This window comes from Pezoporus occidentalis, unplaced genomic scaffold (assembly GCF_034315485.1).
Source record: "Pezoporus occidentalis ecotype Australia unplaced genomic scaffold, CSIRO_AGI_Poc_V1 ctg330, whole genome shotgun sequence".
Taxonomy (NCBI): Eukaryota; Metazoa; Chordata; class Aves; order Psittaciformes; family Psittacidae; genus Pezoporus; species Pezoporus occidentalis.
Window position 1 is genome coordinate 42,685 of NW_026915269.1, and position 18,061 is coordinate 60,745.

The 18,061-nt window shown below is 62.9% G+C and overlaps 2 protein-coding genes across 2 annotated transcripts; one reads left to right on the forward strand and one right to left on the reverse strand.

Annotated features, from left to right (window-relative positions):
- Positions 1-1,755: 1,755 nt before the first annotated feature.
- On the forward strand, positions 1,756-5,490 carry ONECUT2 (one cut homeobox 2). The gene is made up of 2 exons (XM_062629323.1): positions 1,756-2,335; positions 5,228-5,490. Exons 1-2 carry the CDS (start codon positions 1,756-1,758, stop codon positions 5,488-5,490), a joined length of 843 nt encoding a protein of 280 aa, XP_062485307.1.
- A 6,059-nt stretch (positions 5,491-11,549) lies between these two features.
- Positions 11,550-17,610, reverse strand: FECH (ferrochelatase). Its single transcript, XM_062629360.1, has 11 exons — positions 17,553-17,610; positions 15,821-15,920; positions 15,252-15,371; positions 14,868-15,016; positions 13,350-13,484; positions 13,107-13,213; positions 12,684-12,782; positions 12,480-12,587; positions 12,036-12,200; positions 11,803-11,862; positions 11,550-11,684 (listed from the first exon to the last, which is right to left on the reverse strand). Exons 1-11 carry the CDS (start codon positions 17,599-17,601, stop codon positions 11,550-11,552), a joined length of 1,227 nt encoding a protein of 408 aa, XP_062485344.1. The 5' UTR covers positions 17,602-17,610.
- Between the last annotated feature and the right edge of the window lie 451 nt (positions 17,611-18,061).

Here is an 18,061-nt window from a genome sequence, read left to right on the forward strand (position 1 = left end):
CCCTTTGGGCAGCATCCTTTGGGTACCACCCTTTGGGCAACATCCTTTCCCAGCGGGATGGGTGCCGGGTGCCGTTGGGAGCTGGCGTTGGGCTGACGGGGCCAGCAGCAGGAGCCATGGAGAAGGGATGGACACGGGAATGGAAGCAGTGGGATTGCCTTCAGGTCCTTCCCTTGGCTTGGCCTGGGACCTTCACTGCCTGCATCCTCCATGGATGAGACGCGGAGCCTTTGGGATGAGCTGGATCCGCCGGCTGCCGGAAGCGTGGAGAAGGGAAGCGGCTTTTCCAGGCGGGAATGGCTCGTTATTCCCATTGGATACCCACTGCCGGAGATGGGGCTGGGAAGCAAAGGGCGCCGTGGTCGCGCTAAAAGCTCCTTCGTCCTCCGCCGTATCCGAGCAGCATCCGATTCGCACTGCCTAAAGCTCAGCAAGGGCCCGGGCCCGGGCTGGGAATGCCATGGAATTCCTTGGGGAAGCAGCCGGGCCCCTGCGGTTTCTGTGGTGTGAGCGTGCCTGCAGCATCGTGTGCCAAATCCCGACCTGGAATGCTCTGGTTTTCAATAAACGGGTTTCTTGTGCTTTGGAAGCCGCATCCCGGTTGATGGAGGGGTCCCAGGGAGGTGGGAAAAGGGGTGGGGGCAGCGGGATCGGGAGCAGGGAGCCGTGGACCAAGGGAAGGGGAGGGGGGGTGATGCCAATGGGAGCCAGGAGCAATGGAAGTGCTGGCCTCCTTTTCCCATCCCTTTTCCCATTCCTTTTCCCATTCCTTTTCCTATCCCTTTTCCTATTCCTTTTCCTATCCCTTTTCCTATTCTTTTTCCTATTCCGATGCCTATTCCTTTGTTTTCCCCCTTTCTCCCTTTCTTCTCCCTTCTTTCCCCTTTTCTCCCCTTTTTTCCTCCCTTTCCCCCTTCTTTCCCCTTCTATCTCCTCATTTCCCTTTTTCCCTCTTCTCCTTTTTTCTTTTTTCCCTTTTCCCCCCTTTTTCCCAATTTTCCCCCTTTTTTCCCTTTCCCCCCTTTTTCCCATTTTTCCTTTTTTTGCTTTTCCCCCCACTTTTTCCCTTTTTTCCCTCTTTCCCCAATTTTTCCCCTTTTTTCCCAATTTTTCTCATTTCTCCACCTTTTTTTCTGATTTTTCCCCATTTTTTCCCTTTTCTCCCAATCTATACTGTTTTTTCCTTTTTTCCCAATTTTTCCTATTTTTTCCCATCTTTTCCCTTTTTACCCATTTTTCCCCTTTTCTCCCTTTTTCCTAATTTTTCCCCATTTTTTCCCCTTTTTCCCTTTTTTCTCATTTTTCCAAATTTTTCTCATTTTTCCCATTTTTTCCCCCTTTTTCCCCCTTTTTTCCCCACTTTTTCCCCACTTTTTCCCAATTTTCCCCCTTTTTTCCTGCTTTTTCCCAATTTTTTCCCATTTATTTTCCCTTTCCCCCCCTTCTTTTCCCTTTCCCCCCTCTCCCAGCTCCCCGGTCTCCCCGCGGTCCCTTTAACCCCGCCCTCCCCAAGCCCCGCCCCTCCCCTCTCCCGCTCTCCCATTGGCCGCTGCGCTCTCTCAGGCCCCGCCCCCTCCCGTTGCGCTCCTGGACAGCTCCGGGCGCTCGGCCCCGGTCCCGGTCCCGGTTCCCCCCCCCCCCCGTTCCCGTTCCCGTTCCCGTTCCCGTTCCCGTTCCCGTTCCCGTTCCCGTTCCCGTTCCCGGTTCCCCCCCCCCCCCGTTCCCGTTCCCGTTCCCGTTCCCGGTCCCTGCTCCATGAACGCGGAGCTGCCGCTGGAGCCGCTGGGCCCCGACGGCCCCATCCTGGGCGGCGGCTCCGGCTCCGGCTGCGGCTCCGTTCCGGTGCGGTCTCTCCCGCCGGGGCTGTGCTCGCTGCCGAGCGGCTCCGAGCCGGGCCTCGGCCTCCCCCCGGGGGCCTCCTACGCGGCGCTGCTGCCGCCGGCCAAGCTCCGGCCCCCGCCGCCCGCCCCGAGCCTCGCCGCCGCCTTCGGCCTCTCCGCGCCCCGCAGGGAGGCGGCGCTGGGGCCGGTGGCCGGGGCCCGGCGGGGCCTCGCCTCGGAGCCGCCGCTGCTGAGCGGGGCCGGGTCCGGGGCACCGGAGGAGCTGAACACGCGGGAGGTGGCCGGGCGGGTGGCGGCCGAGCTGAAGCGCTGCAGCATCCCGCAGGCCGTGTTCGCGCAGCGGGTGCTCCGCCGCTCGCAGGGAACCCTCTCCGACCTGCTCCGGAACCCCAGGCCCTGGAGCAAGCTCAAAGCCGGCCGCGAAACCTTCCGCAGGATGTGGAAGTGGCTGCAGGAGCCCGAGGGACAGCGGGTGGCGGCGCTGAGGCTCGCAGGTACCGGGAGCACCGGCGGGGGGGGAACGGGGGGAGCGGGAGCCTCCTGGTGTGGGCGACGGGAGCAGAGGCCCCCATTGTTCTAACGGGGACACGAATCCCACCCCTCCCTCCGTCCCTCCAGGTAACGGGAGCCCCCCCTTCTTCAGTGAGGGGTGAGGGGTGGGGGATGCAGGGATGAGGGATGAGGGATGAAGGATGCAGGGATGAGAGATGCGGGATGAGGGATGCAGGGATGAGGGATGCAGGGATGAGGGATGCAGGATGCTGGATGAGGGATGCAGGATGAGGGATGCAGGATGAGGGATGAAGGATGAGGGATGCAGGATGAGGGATGAAGGATGAGGGATGCAGGATAAGGGATACAGGATGAGGGATGCAGGATGAGGGATGAAGGATGAGGGATGCAGGATGCTGGATGCTGGATGAGGGATGAGGGATGAGGGATGCAGGATGCCGGGTGCAAGATGCTGGATGAGGGATGAAGGATGAGGATGAGGGATAGGGATGAGAGATGAGGGATGAGGGATGCAGGATGAAGGGTGCAAGATGCTGGATGAGGGATGAAGGATGAGGATGAGGGATAGGGATGAGGGATGAAGGATACAGGATGAAGGATGCAGGGTGCTAGATGAGGGATGAAGGATGAGGGATGTGGGATGAGGGATGAAGGATGAGGGATGAAGGCTGAGGGATGTGGGATGAAGGCTGAGTGATGTGGGATGAAGGCTGAGGGATGAGGGATGCAGGATGAGGGATGCAGGATGCGGGATGCGGGATGCAGGATGAGAGATGCTGGATCCCAGGTCCCAAACCCAGTCCCACGCAGTCCTTTGGGTTCCGACCCCATCCCGCATTGTGCTTCCCGCAGCGCCCGCTTCCCTGCGTGGAGCCCATGGGATGGACACGGGGGTGCCGATGGGATGTGGGACGGCATTCCCGTTATTCCAGCCCCTCCCGGCTGTCCGGAGTGCCGGGTGCCTTTGGGATCAATGCAGGCTTTGGGATCAATGCGGGCAACAGGGAGGGATGGAAAGAGCCTCAATGCCCCACGGCTTGCATTGAGCTGCCCCGTTTCCAGCCCTGCTTGCCTTGCCCAGGCCGGGGTTTCCCTATGGAGCCGTGTTTCTGGGGCAGAAAACCGGGAATGCTGGGGCTGCCCCATCCCTGGAATGGCGGGCAGGGCTTGGAGCAAGCCCCTAGGGAAGGAGTCCCCCTTGGATCGAGACGAGCTTTAAGGTCCTTTATATTCGACACTCGCTCTTCCATTTTATCCCTCTTTTTCCCTCCTTTTCCCCCTTTTTCCCCCTTCCTGCTCCCGTTTTCCCTTCCCTCCCATCCCTTCCGTTCCGGTTAGCGCCGGCTTCAGCACCGCGGACAGCGGCGGGAGCGGGGAGCAAGCGGGAGGGATGTCGGGAATGGGGGGGACGGAAGGGATCGGCGGGTGATTGGGAATGGGGGAGCAGGGGGATGTGGGGAAGCGGGGGGGGGGGGGATGCTGGGGGAGGGAGGGAGCGTTGGGAAGGGAGAGAGGGATGCGGGCTAAAGGGGAATGCTGGGATTGGTTGGGATCAGGGGGATGTGGGAGAAGGAAGAGGAGAGTGGGCTGGGGGTGTCCATAGGGAAGGCTTGGGGGGGGGGGTGCTGTAGCCGGTGCGGTCTGCAGCTAAGTATTATGGGATGGGAACCTCCGTATCCCTTGTGTTACCTATAGATAGAAGCCATTCCTCGTAGAGGAGGGCTTGTGCTGGAGCGATCCATGGGGCAAATCGGGATGCTGGGGGGGGGGGATGCACCAGCAACCTCCTGCCCCATCCCTGTGTTCCATGGGAGCCTTGTGCCCTGCCTTCCGGTCGGGAATTAGGCCTTCATCCCGCCCTTATGACCCCGTAAGGTCCCATAGGGCCCTGCCTCCATTGGACCTCACGGTCTGAGCGGGAAGCCATGGGAATGGGAGGGATGTGGGGGCTCTTTGGAAGGGGTCCCTTCCAACCCAACCCATCCCATCCCAGTTATCCCATCGAGCCCACTCTAAGGCGCGATCCCGACTCCGTGCTTGCTTGCCTTTACATTCCCGGCCTTTTCTTTCCATGCCAAGTCCTTCCCATTCCAAGACTGGGAAATGCCTGCCAAAGCTGCCTGCAGCATCCCTGTCTCCATGGGGAGGATGCTGTGGTACCCGGGGCTGGGCTGGCGCGTTCCTTGGGGCCGCCTCCTACAACGTGGGATGGGGAAAGGGGCCGCTTCGAGCTCTGGGGGATGAAATTCCTTGCTCCTGGCTTGGGATTCCAAAGGGAATAGCTGCCGAGAAGGGGAAGCATCCGTGTGCCGTGCCTGAGGAGGGAAGGCCCCGCATGGAAGCTGCCCCTGCCCGTTGCAGGTCCCTTCCAAGCCATTCCATGATTCCGTGCTCTCCGAGCCCCGCTCCTCTCCTTGGAGTGCCCTAAGCCATCCCTCCCAGGCCAGGAGCCCCATGGAACGCTATCCCAAGCCCACAGCTTAATTCCTTAGCTGAGTGGGTTCGATCCTGATTTGGGGCTGAGGAGGGACAATTCCACGCCCGGCCCATCCCGATGGAATTCTCTCTCTTCCCATCCTTTCCAGGCTGGTTTGAAGCCCGGACCTGCTCCACTCTCAGCACTCCGTGTTCTCCCCCTAGCAGCCGTTAAGGCCGCTTTAAGATCCGTTAAGATTGGGGCTAGGATCGGTCGCCATCACCGGGCTCATGGGTCGCAATCCCAAGCTCCTGCCGGCTGCTTTGCCGCGTTCCATGGGGAGCGGAGCGCTGCCGTTGGGATGGAGCATCCCCACCTTCCCTGTGCCGGCTGGGGCTGGTGCCCGTAGCGACGGGGCCGCTTCCACCCTGACCTTTCCTTTGTCTCCCTTTCCCAGCCTGCAGGCGCAAGGAGCGGGCGGGCGGCGCCGTGCCCAAGCGCTCGCGCTTGGTCTTCACGGAGCTGCAGCGGCGCACGCTGGGCGCCGTCTTCCGGCAGAACCGGCGCCCTTCCAAGGAGCTGCAGGCCTCCATCTCCCGCCAGCTGGGGCTGGGGCTCCCCACCGTCACCAACTTCTTCATGAACGCCCGGCGCCGCAGCCGCGAGCAGCGGCACGAGGAGCTTGCCGCCGCGGCCCCCGCGCCCTGCGGCAGGGCCTGACGGCACCCGCGGCACCGCCCCGCCGATGGCCACATCTCTTTGGAGACGCCGAAGCAAAGAGCTCAGGTCCAAGGGTTGGGTTTGCGTTGGGGCGCGTTCCGTCCGTCCATCCGTCCATCCATCCGTCCATCCGTCCGTCTGTCCATCCATCCATCCATCCGTCCGTCCGTCCGTCCGTCCATCCATCCATCCATCCGTCCATCCGTCCGTCCATCCGTCCATCCATCCATCCATCCGTCCATCCATCCATCCGTCCATCCGTCCATCCGTCCATCCGTCCATCCGTCCGTCCATCCATCCATCCGTCCATCCATCCATCCATCCATCCATCCATCCGTCCGTCCGTCCGTCCGTCCATCCATCCATCCATCTGTCCATCCATCCGTCCATCCATCCATCCATCCATCCATCCGTCCATCCATCCATCCATCCGTCCGTCCATCCATCCATCCATCCATCCGTCCATCCATCCATCCGTCCATCCGTCCATCCATCCATCCGTCCATCCATCCATCCATCCATCCATCCGTCCATCCATCCATCCATCCGTCCGTCCATCCATCCATCCATCCATCCGTCCATCCATCCATCCATCCGTCCGTCCGTCCATCCATCCATCCATCCATCCGTCCATCCATCCATCCATCCATCCATCCATCCATCCGTCCGTCCATCCATCCATCCATCCATCCATCCATCCATCCATCCATCCGTCCATCCATCCGTCCGTCCATCCATCCATCCATCCATCCATCCATCCATCCATCCGTCCATCCATCCATCCGTCCATCCATCCATCCATCCATCCATCCATCTGTCCATCCATCCATCCGTCCATCCATCCATCCATCCATCCATCCATCTGTCCATCCATCCATCCGTCCATCCATCCATCCATCCATCCATCCGTCCATCCATCCATCCGTCCATCCGTCCATCCATCCATCCGTCCATCCATCCATCCATCCGGCGGTGGTCCCGACCTCGACGCGACAAGCACAAAGCCACAGGGACAGCCCCGACCCAAAGCACAGCCCCACGGGCCGGCTTGCGGGGGGCAACCGCGTGGGCTCAAGCTGTTCCTCCCTCCCTTTAGCTGGCCGGGAACGCGGGATCCCCTCCGGAGCACATGGGGCGTTCCAAGGGGGAATTTTAGGGGCGTTGCGAGCAGGACCAAACCAAACCCAAGCCCTCCCGATGCCTTCGCTCCCCCCCAACCGCGCCACCGGGAGCCCCACACGCCAAAGAGGCAGCAGCAAGTGAATGGAAACCAAAGAAACCGGTCCCGCGCCGCGACGGGAGCCGCACCAAACCAAGGGAAGCCAAGGAAGCCAACCATGGCCAGCTCCAGCAGCCAATCGCGAGGCTTGGAGAAGCAGGAGGCGGGGCCTCCCCCCCACCCCCCCCCGCCCCATTGCAGGTGGTCTTTCGCTCGTGCCTATGCAGTTTCCTCCCCACAGGAGCCGAGCGGGCGAGAGCTCGGCAGCTACACAACCAAAGACAAGGAGGCTTCGCACCCGCGGCGTTGAGCTCCCCATGGGTTCCCTTGGGGGGGGTTCCCTTTGGCTCGCCCCTCTTTCTGCCCCACACTCCGGTGGTTGGGCCTGATGGGTTCCGTTGGGTGCAGTTGTTGTCACCCTCTACGCGTAGAGCTTCGAAGAGTCTTCCTTTGGCGTGTGGAGCCCATTGAGCATCCTCCTCCTCCTCCTCTTCTTCCTCCTTCCCCAGGGATAAGACTGGCTGTAGCTGGGGATCAAGGTACACCCGGATGGGTGCCGGTGCTTGGTCAAGCGCTACGGCCCCGCTCCATCTCTTGCCTTTCAACTTGGGCTTCTTTACTCTTCCAACTGCGTTGCACGGGCCTTGGAGCTCCCTGTCGCGGCGCGAGGTAGCCCTGGGGGTTGGAACTCCAAGCGCATCCCAGCCCCAAAGCCGTCCCGGATGCATCCCCAGAGCCGTACCAAAGCCCACGCAGGCAAAGCACTGCTTTCCTCCAACCCCCTGCCCACGTCATGGGGCTTGCTCCTCCCATCCCTCCTGCTCCTGGTATCCCAGCACCATCCACGCCGGGCCCTTGGAGCAGCGACTACGGCGCGCGCGCCCCAGGTGAATCAATCCGCTTTCCAAGAGCCCTTGGGTATCGCCAACGTTGAAGGGCTTTGGTCCTCATCCCTCTTCCCAAAGACCTGAGGAGGATTAAACCAGCAACCGCCGCTCCAGCCTGGGAATGGGACGCAGGAGACGGGAATGCCGCGGCACCGCCACCGGTCCACCGGTGCTCGGCCCAACGCCAAAGCGGTTTTAAGGCGTGGGGCAGCCCCGTTTCCCTTTCTGGGGAGGGTACCTTCACCCGTGGGAGGCTTTGCAAAGGGCCAAGCTTCCAACGGGATCCGTTCGGCTCCTGAGGCTTTGGGATTGAACCCCAAATCGTCTCTATGGAAGGCAAGCGCGGGCTTGCTCCAGTGCAGACGCCATGGAGCGGGAAGATCCCATAGGGATTTCGCCTGGACGCAGAGCGCAGGATGAGGCCACGCTTGCACGCCAGCCTTTGGGGCTGGATTTGGGATGGACTTTGCTGATGGATCCCATTCTGCACCCTTTGCTCACAGGTACCTTTAAGCATCACCGCCTGCCTTCAAGAGGGAGTCCGAGGACAAGCAAAGGCTTTTCCACCTCCAACCCTGCATCCAGAATGGATTCGGCCTGGGATGGGATGGGATGGGATGGGAAAGACCTTGGGATGCTTTGCCTGGACCTTGGGGCTTCTTCACGCTGAAGCAACAGGAGAGCCCCCTTCGGCAAAGCTGCTTCCAAGGAGGAGCTTTGGCGCGCGTGAAAGGATGACCAAAGAGAAAAAACAGGGAGAAAAACCAGGGAAAAAGGGAGAAAAACCAGGAAAAAAAGAGAAAAAACAGGAAAAAAGGAGAAAAACAGGAAAAATCCCCCCCTTCCCTCCCCTTGTATTGCTAGTGAGAACCAAAGAGCCTACCTCACCGTGTTGCTGATACCAAAGATACCCAAGGACCCTTCCATCCTCTTCCCCCACCCTGAAGCATCCCATGAAGGGGATTCCCTCCGGGATGCTGCTTGATATCCCCACCAGCTCCACAGCTGGGCTGGGTACCCATGGGGAGGGAGCCCTTGCTGGGAGGACAGTGAAGGCCCCTTCCTTCGCTGCGGAGCATCGCTGCTGGGCCGTGAGCCTTTCCCTATGGAGCATCCCTCGGGGTGCCCATGGAGCCCTCTGTCCACGTTGCCTTCGCTCCGTTGTCCCCGGGGCACCAGTGCCTTGCACGAGCCAAAGCAGCGGCCTCGGGGCCTCTCGGGGCCCTCCTCCTTCTCCTCCTCCTCGTGACTCTTCCCATGGATACCTCAGCTCCAAGCGGGCCTCGGAACAGGCCCATGGATACCAAAGGCTCTTCCCTTCCCTTCCCTTCCCTTCCCTTCCCTTCCCTTCCCTTCCCTTCCCTTCCCTTCCCTTCCCTTCCCTTCCCTTCCCTTCCCTTCCCTTCCCTTCCCTTCCCGTTCGCCTCTTCCTCCTCCACAGATTGCTTCATCCTCCTCCTCCTCACCCTCTCCTTCTTCTTCTGTACTTCCTTCCTTTCCCCCTCCTTGTTCTCCTTTCCTTCTCTTCCCCATCCACCTCTTCCTCATCCTCCTCCTCCTCTTCCTTTCCCTCCTCCTTTTCCCTCTCCTTCCTCCTCCTCTCCCATTCCCAAGGGATCCCAAGTTTTAACCACGGCAAGGCCGGCGGCGCAGACCACGCACCCCCCAACTCCCATATACCTCATACAGCACCGGACGGGTATACATACCCTAACACTAACCCTAACCCTAACCCTAACCCTAACCCTAACCCTAATCCTAACCTTAACCCTAACCCTAACCCCAACCCTAACCCCAACCCTAACCCTAACCCTAACCCTAACCCTAACCCTAACCCCAACCCCAACCCTAACCCCAACCCTAACCCTAACCCCATTGCCTGCCCTTAAGGCTATGGTGGGGATGTGCAACGAACCCCTTCCACGTGGCCTTCCCCAGCAGCCGGCACCTGCCGACGTTCCGGACCTCTGGAATCCCAGGTCTGTGCCAGCCACGGAGCTGGAGCAGCCAAAGAGGAAACGGCTTTCCTCGCTGAGCAGCCGAATTCCATGGCTCCCAACCTCGCCTTCCGAGCTCCCGATGTAACCCCCCCCACACCCCAACCCTTCTTTGCCAAAGCTCAATAAAGGAGGACTCATTCCCTTGGGAATGGGATCGTTCCGTTCCGAGCGCTGCGTGGGATGCTCCTCACAGCACGGCGCCCACCGGGGGCTCTGCTCCAGCCCCCTCAGTTCATGGAGCTCTGTTGTGGCGCCCCAAAAAGCACCAGTTTGAGCCCAAACCGGGCGTTCCAGCTGGAAGTGGCTGCCGGGATAGCAGCGCATCCGTCGGGAACGATGCTCTGCGCTGGCGCAGGGGCAGGGCTGGCATTCCCGGCATTCCCTTAACCGCCTCCAGTGCGTCCCGTTGGAGAAGGGGACAAAGCAGGAGCGAGAGGGCATGGGGACAAGGGAACAGGGGGGCCGGGCCAATGGGAACGGCGTTCACGCGCCCGGGATCCGGAGGGAGCGCGCACATTCCAGGTGTTTCCTCCGAGGGTTTAATTGCAATTCCGCCTCGCTGGCAAAGAACAGAGATGGGGATGCAACCCGCGGGGGGGTCACATCGCATGGAAGCCCTGGTTGGGTGTGAAACCCCTGCGTTGGGATCGAAGTGAGGCGTCGGGAAGGCGAAGGAACTCAGCCCCCTCTCCCAGCGGGCAGAATTCCGGCTCCTTGCGGGGGAAAGCGAGGGATATGCCCGGGAAAACCCTGCTGCTGCCGGGCTCAGCCTCCCCTCCAAGCTCAGGCGGTACCCAGCCCCTTCTCCAAAGCACATCCAGGGAATGCTTCGAGATTCCCAAAGGGAAAAGAGCCTAACCCTGAGCCAAGCCTTCCCTTTACTCCCCCCCGAGCTCCCTCCATTCCCGCTGCATCCCCTGCCAACGGGCTCTTCCCAAGGCGATCCCGGGATGCGGAGGGATGGGAGCTGCTCCCAGCCCTTCCGACTGCGAACAGCACAGGGAGCGGAAGGGGGAGCAACAGGAATCCAAGTGGATGCGCATCCGATGGGGGCTAAGGGGGACCAAGGGAAGGGGAGCTGGGGGGGGGATGATCCCAATGCGCCGGGAAGAGCCGGGATTAGGGCGGGATACCCCCCTGTTCCCTTGGGCTCTGTTGCCGGCATTAAGCAGAGGCTCCCCCCCTGGAAGCTTTTGATGCCCTACAGGACAGAGGGACGGGACCTGATGTCCAGACCCCCTTGCAGTGCCCAACCCCGCGTCTGCCTCGGTCCTTAGGGAACCTTTGGGCTCAAAGAGGCCTTAAAGCTCCCCCTCATCCCAACCCTGGTCCCATGGCGTTTTAGCCCCTACAAGCCTTAAGGAGCGGGCTTAAAAGCAAGCAAGGGGTTTTGGCTGGGCCACGGATGCTGCACCTGAGCTCCCCCTTCGTCCTAAGCATCAGCTGAGCCTACGGAGCTCCAGAGGCACAACCCCACCTCGGAGCTTCGGGAGCTCCTTCACCCCAGAGCCCTTTTTAATGCTGCTGTTTGAAGCCATCCTGCCCCCCCCATTCCTGCCCTCCAAGGCAGCGGGTTCTGCGCTTTGGGCTGTCCCCGTGGAGGCAGGAGGAAAGCCAAAGCAAGCCGAGCCCTTTGCGCTCTAACCCCCCCCCCTCCCTCCCTATGGCCCTGCTTGAAGCACCAGAAGCCACTTGATCCTGCAAGCCACGGGACGGCACCATCAGTGGGGTCACCCCACACCTCGCGCTCGCCCAAGCCCCTTCACATGGATCCCCTTGCTGGGGAAGCTGCTCCCAAGCACCCCAGCCGCCCACGCCGCTCCCCCGGCCCCAGCGCTCCCGGCCCCGCTCCCCTACGCTCTTCCCAACGCAAGCAAAAGCAGCGAGCCCCACGGCGCTGCTCCCCGGCACGGTGGTGGGGTGCAAGAGGCTTGGGGGGCCCAGCGTGAGCCCTCAGGGCGCCTGGCCGGTGAAGAAGGCTTTGGCCTGCCTGCACACGGGGTTCACGCAGAGAGGGCAGCAGAGGGGCAGCTGCCTGGAGCACACCTCCGCGGACGCCAGGTGGGAGCACACCAGCTCGGCCAGCGCCTGCGGGACGGGATGCACAGCAAATCACGGCCTTGCAAGGGGCCTTAAAGCTCCTCTGAAGCCAAGAGGGGCACCCAACGGCCCCCCCCAACCGCCCTCGGGGCGTCAAAGCCGTTACCTTGGAGAACAGAGGGTTTCCATTCAGGGACTCCGCTCTTCGGATGTTCTCCACTCCACACTGCATAAAAACAAGGGGACAACCCAAGTTAAGCCTGACAAAGCCCTCCCCAGTGAGGATTCCAAGCCTCCCTTGCCTTAAACCGCTTCCCATCCATAGGAAAAGGCATTTTGCCCCCGCGTGCCATCGGAAGAAGCGGCTCCAAAGGGAAGCGAGGCCCACAGAGCGCTCACCTCGTTGGCCAGGACTTGGGCGTACTCGATGTCCAGCTCGTAGAGCGTCTCGATGTGGTCGCTGGTGAAGGCTATAGGGACCAACAACATGTTCTTCTGCCCTCGCTGGCACAGGCCTTTGATGGTCTCGTCCGTGTGGGGGCCGAGCCAAGGCATTGGCCCAACCTGTAGGCAAAGAGGAGGGAAGTTAAGGGGTAAGTGGGCTTTAGGGACTCATTCTTGCATGGGACAGCCTCAGAGACCTTAGGAAGCGCTGCCCTGTGAGGGTGGTGGGGCGCTGGCACGGGTTTGAATGGAGAGGCACCAAGTAACAAAGCCGGTTTGGACTGAGCTCACGTTAGGATGACGTTGATCCAACGGGAAGAGCGGTTTGAGTCATGCTGCCCCAGCGGGAATGGGAATAAGGCGCTGAGGCTGTGACAAGGGCGTGCTCGGGCCCCTTACCTTGGACTGCCACACCAGCCTGTAGGGGTTGGAGTAGTTGAGCTTCTCCATGACCCTCTGCACCGTGGCGCCCACCTCCTGCGGGTACGGGTCCCCGCGGTTCACCACCTGCGACACACACACGGCACCCCGCTGTCACCCATGCAGAGCACCCGTTGTGCAGCCCCGGGGCGGGAGCACCCCCCCACCCCGTTTGCTACTCACAGACATGGGGAGGGAGTGAGCGGAGAAGAGGATGACGACGTCTTTCCTCTTGTCGGGTGGGAAGAGGTTGAGCTCCTTCTGGATGTGGTCGGTGAAGCACTGCTCGGAACGGAGAGACCCGGATCAGGAACACTGGGGTGGGAGCGGGGCGCAGGGAGAGGGGGATGCCTTTAACCTGCCCCAGGGGACACTGGGATGGGATGCTGGGAAGCAGCTCTTCCCCGTGAGGGTGCCGGGACCCCGGGCTGGGCCGAAAGGAGGAGCTGGGGCTGCCCCATCCCTGGCTGTGGTCAGGGCCGGGTTGGCCCAGGCATCTGGCACGAAGCGACCCGTCTTCTCCTGCAGTTCAGAGCCCGCAGGCGGTGCAAGGGCTCATCGCTGTAACTGCGATACGGCCCCGGAGCCCCGCTGCGGGCGCCGTACCTGGATAAGGAGGGGATGTGTGGGCCACCGGTCAATGATGCTCCACTTCATCTTCGGCTTCGCCCCCCTCTGGCTGTAGTAGCGGTAGATGGCGTTCAAGCTGCTGCCTGCAAGGCGCAGAGCGGAGCACTGAGCTCCGGGCGGGTCGGAACCGCACGCGGAACCCTGCGGGTCGGCGGCGGCCTTGAGGCTCAGGCGGGGAGGGGAAGGTCCGCCGGCGCTTGGCTCGGCAGGGAAACCCACCCGTGGTGGAGCAGCTGTACTGGGGGTACTGCGTGAAAGCGACGGCCCTCTCGATGCCGTCCTGCTCCATGGCCTCAATGGCCTCTTCCGTCAGCGGGTGCACGTAGCGGAAGCCGATGTAGTACTTGTGAGGCGCTGCGGCGAGAGCACGGGAGGGGAAAGGGGAGCAGGGAGCTTCAGAGCGCCTCGGCAGCAAGCCCGGAGTCGAGCCCACCACGCTGAGGCCATGAGGAGGAGGCCTGCGGGGGCTGGGGTTGGACGGGGGGAGCCTTTCGAGCATCTCCCGGGGCTGAAAGGGGCTGCAAGGGGCAGGGGCCAGCGGCGTGGGGCTGGAACTTGGGGGGGGGGGGGCTTTAAGGTCCTTTCCAAGGCAAAGCGCTCCAGTGCTCCCGGAAAGCCAGCTCGGGGGCACAGCCCCTCCTCTGTGCCACGCGCTCCAAGGCTTATCCCCACCACCCGGCCAAGAGGAGGCCCCCGGAGGACTTATCAGGGGCAGGAGCTGCCCGGGGCTGGGCGGGAGGGCCCCGAACGCAGGAGCAGATAAAGGGGCCAAGCTTTATCTTGGGAGCCCCCGGCAGCCCCTAGGGCCTTTGGAGCTCCTCTCCTCCGGGCCAAGGCTGAGGCCGCAGCCACAAGGGTGCTGCTGACCCCCTCACAGGGCGCGAAGGAAGGGGTCCCTTAGCTCCGGTACCACGCTCCCGTCGCAGCAGGCGCTGGGTGCAGGGCACGCGGCACCGCGGGCGCTCCCCTGCATGCCCGCTGCTCCCGGGGGCACCACGCATGGGGTGTGGGGGGGGTTTGGTGATGGCACCGTGGCCCCTGCCCTCCGCGGGCATCCAGAGGCTCCTCCTGCCTGTCCCAGGCTCCAAGGATGCTCCGGGTTGACGGGAGCTCAAAGCTCACCCAGCTCCATCAGGGACAGCTCCCAGCGGAGCAGCCTGCTCCCAGCGCCAGGGATGGGGCAGCCCCAGCTTCAACCCACTGCAGGGTGACCCCGCTCCCGTGGGGAAGAGCTCCTTGCCTATATCCCATCTCAGTGGCCCCTCTGGCACCTGGGAGCCATCCCCCTTGTCCCGTCCCTACATCTCTTGGCCGGCAGTGCAGCAAGCCACGCGGAGGCCTTATCTCCTGCTCCTGCGCTGGGTGCAGCTGCCTCCTATCAGCCAGCCAAGCCCTGCCACGTTCACCTGCGGCCCTTGTCTCTTCTGCCAAGCCACCCCCTCTTCCCCCTGCTCCCAGGCCCCAGCCCCGCGCGCTCTTCCAGCCCTTATCCGCAGCTCCGGAAGGCCGGGATGCACCCAGGACAACAGTCACGCTCCCATGGCCACCCATTCTTCAGGCTCGGGCTTCGAGCTCGGCCACATCCGCATCCCAGCCACGCAGGGGGATCCCATCGAGACGGTGCCATCAGCATCGTCTGGACCAAGAGGACCCTCGTGCTCCCAGCCCGGCTCCCCCCCCAACCACGACAAGGGAAGCCGGGCGCTGCCCCTGCTCCCCCGCAACAAGGCGCAGTACCGGTGCGAGGAGACATGCTGTCCAGCAGCTTCACCATGCCTTCCCCTTGCAGGGCCGTCCACTTCTTGATGGGGGACCCGCCTCCGATCCTGCTGTACTGCTCCTGCACCTTGGGCGTGCGGCGCTTGGCGATGAAGGGGGCCAGCTTGCTGCAGCGGGCAGAGGGGCACGGAGCCCCATCAGCACCAAAGCATCACCTCGGCCCCCACCTCCCCGACCCACGGGGTTCCACCCGTGCTAGCTTCCACCCTCCCCAGCTTCCTTGGCGGTGGGAGACCGGGGCTTGCAGGAGGAGAGGGCGATCCCCGGCCACGGAGCACCGTGCCTCGCGCTGCCGAGCCACCTTGCTCCCCACGGAGCCGCCAGCGACGAGGAGAGCCTTACCTCTGGGCTGGCAGCGTCATGAGGTCTGTGTCCAGGAAGAGGCGAAGCAGGAAGTCATGGACATCATCCAGGCGCTCCGGACCGCCCATGTTCAGCATCAGGATTCCCGTCTTGGGCTTCCTATGGGAGCAAGAGGCAGTCCCAATGCCACTGAGCTGCTGCTTGAGGAGCGTCGTCCTTCCCAGATCAGCCGAGCCTTCTGCGCCAGGCCCTTTGCCCAAGCAGCTTCCTGCTTACAAGCTCATCCTGCTCATGGGGAAAGAGGAGCTGCAAGCACAAGCAGGCCCAGGACGAGCATTCGCTATGGAAAGGAACCGCTTTGGGACGGAGTTGAACTGGGAACAGGCTGAGAACGTGAACAAGGCGGTACGGGAGGCTCTAAAACAGGGTCTGAGAACCCCTGCCCATCCCTATCGGAACGGGATGAGCTTTGGGGTCCTTCCCAAGCCAAAGCAGCCTGCACTAAGAGCCCAGTGTTCGTCCTATTGCCCTGCCCCAGGCCTTCCTTCGGCTCACAGCCCCCCAGGCCCCACAGTGAGCCCCAGGGCACCCCCCCAGGCCCCACTCACTGCGGCTGCGTGCGGGGCTGGGCGCTGGCTGTCACGGCGGCGGCGGCGGCCTGAGCCCTCCATCGCAGCGGGAGCCTCAGCTGGCTGCTGCCCTGCAGCACTGCGAGAGAGGGGAGAGCCCCGTGAGCACCCCGCGCCCCGCCTGGAATCCACGGCAGGGAAGGAACGGGAAGCTCCGGCCTCCCTCTGCGCACCCAAACCCAGCCCGACCTTCCGGCTTAAGGTGCCAAGGCCAAGGGCACCAGGGAGGGCTCCCACACCGCGGCAAGGAAGGGAACTCCTCGGAGGACACCTGGGGGGCTGCAGGCAGGCAAAGCATCCCTACAGCATCCCTATAGCACCCGTATAGCATCCTTATAGCACCCCTATAGCATCCTTATAGCATCCCTTACAGCACCCTTATAGCATCCCTATTAGCACCTGTAAAGCATCCCTACAGCACCCCTATAGCACCCTTATAGCATCCTTATAGCACCCCTGTAGCATCCTTATAGCATCCCTATAGCATCCCTTACAGCATCCTTATAGCATCCCTACAGCATCATTATAGCATCCCTACAGCATCATTATAACATCCCTACAGCATCCCTATAACATCATTATAGCATTCCCACAGCATCCCTATAGCATCCCTAAAACATCTCTACAGCATCCCTATAGTATCCCTACAGCATCCCTATAGCATCATTGTAGCATCCCTACAGCATCTCTACAGCATTCCTACAGCATCCCTATACCATCACTATAGCAAGCCTATAACATCACTATAGCATCCCTACAGCATCACTGTAGCACCCCTACAGCATCACTATAGCACCCCTATAGCATCCCTACACCACCCCTACAGCACCCCTATAGCGGGATGAGCACGGCTGGGGCTGAGGAGCCTTCTCCAGGCTACCCCCCGCCAACACCTCGACCCGAACAGAAGCTCTAAGCGATCCTTGGGCGTTTAAACTCCGGGAAGCCTTTGCCTGCGCTCAGCGCGGCTTCTGCCCGGACGCCGCCGCGGTTTCAGCGCCGTTTCCTTCCGTTGGAACGGGACATCAGCGCCCGGGCACGCCGGGATGCGCCGTTTCCTTCCGTTGGAACGGGACATCAGCGCCCGGGCACGCCGGGATGCGCCGTTTCCTTCCGTTCCAACGGGACATCGGAGCCCGGGCACGCCGGGACGCGCCGTTTCCTTCCGCTCCAACGGGACATCAGCGCCCGGGCACGCCGGGACGCGCCGTTTCCTTCCGTTCCAACGGGACATCGGAGCCCGGGCACGCCGGGACGCGCCGTTTCCTTCCGCTCCAACGGGACATCAGCGCCCGGGCACGCCGGGATGCGCCGTTTCCTTCCGTTGGAACGGGACATCAGCGCCCGGGCACGCCGGGATGCGCCGTTTCCTTCCGTTCCAACGGGACATCAGCGCCCGGACACGCCGGGACGCGTCCGTCCCGCGCAGCACCGACGGCAGCGGCTCGGAGCGCCCGACGGGAATGGCTCTGCCCCGGGCCCGAGCACAGAGCGGGTCCCCGGGGCGCTCCGCACCGCGCACACCGGGAGCGGGAGGGGCACCGAGGGCAGCCGGAGGCCCCAGCGCCGTTCCCCCCCCCCCCGTTACGAAAGGCCCCGCTCCGTTGTGTAACCGGGACCCGCCGCCGCCGCCGCCCCCCCCCCCGGAGCCCGGAGCCCGCTCCCCGCCCGCCGCCGCCCCCAGGCCCCGCTCCAGGCCCCCCGCGCTCACCGGGACGCGCGGCCCGGCCCGCGGCCGCCGCCATGTTGGCCGCCCGCATTCCCTCAGACGCTCCGGGCCCGGCCCCGCGCCTCCCTCCCTGCCCGGCCGCGGGGCGGGGACGGGGCCGGGGCCGGGCGGGGCCGGGACCGAGGGGCACCGGCAGCGCTGAGGGGGCGGAGGGGAGACATCGACCCCAGGGTCCTGAAGGGGCTCCGGGTGGGGGGGGTTGGGATAAGGGATGGGAGAACGGGAACGGGTTTGGGCCGGGCGAGGGCAGCGGGGGTGGCCCTGGGCTCCCAGGCGCCCTCCGCCACGGCGGGAGGGAGGGAGGGGTCCGTGCCCATGGCGGACACGGCGGGGGCATTCCGCGCTCGGCAGGGAGAGGCAGGGCCCGCGGCGCGGCTGCAGGGAGCATCCTTTATTGGGGGCTCATAGGGGACATGCAGGAGGGGGAAAGCGGCCCCACGCACTGAGCACGCACTTAACCCTATCCCATAACGGGGCTCCGGCCCGAGAAA

What these genes read in the sequence shown, in the direction of transcription:
- ONECUT2 (XM_062629323.1), top strand. Translation starts at nt 1,756, where the DNA reads ATGAACGCGGAGCTGCCGCTGGAGCCGCTGGGCCCCGACGGCCCCATC. An exon ending in GGCGGCGCTGAGGCTCGCAG is followed by an intron (nt 2,336 to 5,227) that starts GTACCGGGAGCA and finishes TCCCTTTCCCAG; the next exon opens with CCTGCAGGCGCAAGGAGCGG.
- FECH (XM_062629360.1), bottom strand. Translation starts at nt 17,601, where the DNA reads ATGCGGGCGGCCAACATGGCGGCGGCCGCGGGCCGGGCCGCGCGTCCC. An exon ending in GGGCCGGGCCGCGCGTCCCG is followed by an intron (nt 15,921 to 17,552) that starts GTGAGCGCGGGG and finishes CCTCTCTCGCAG; the next exon opens with TGCTGCAGGGCAGCAGCCAG. An exon ending in GTACAGCTGCTCCACCACGG is followed by an intron (nt 13,214 to 13,349) that starts GTGGGTTTCCCT and finishes TGCGCCTTGCAG; the next exon opens with GCAGCAGCTTGAACGCCATC.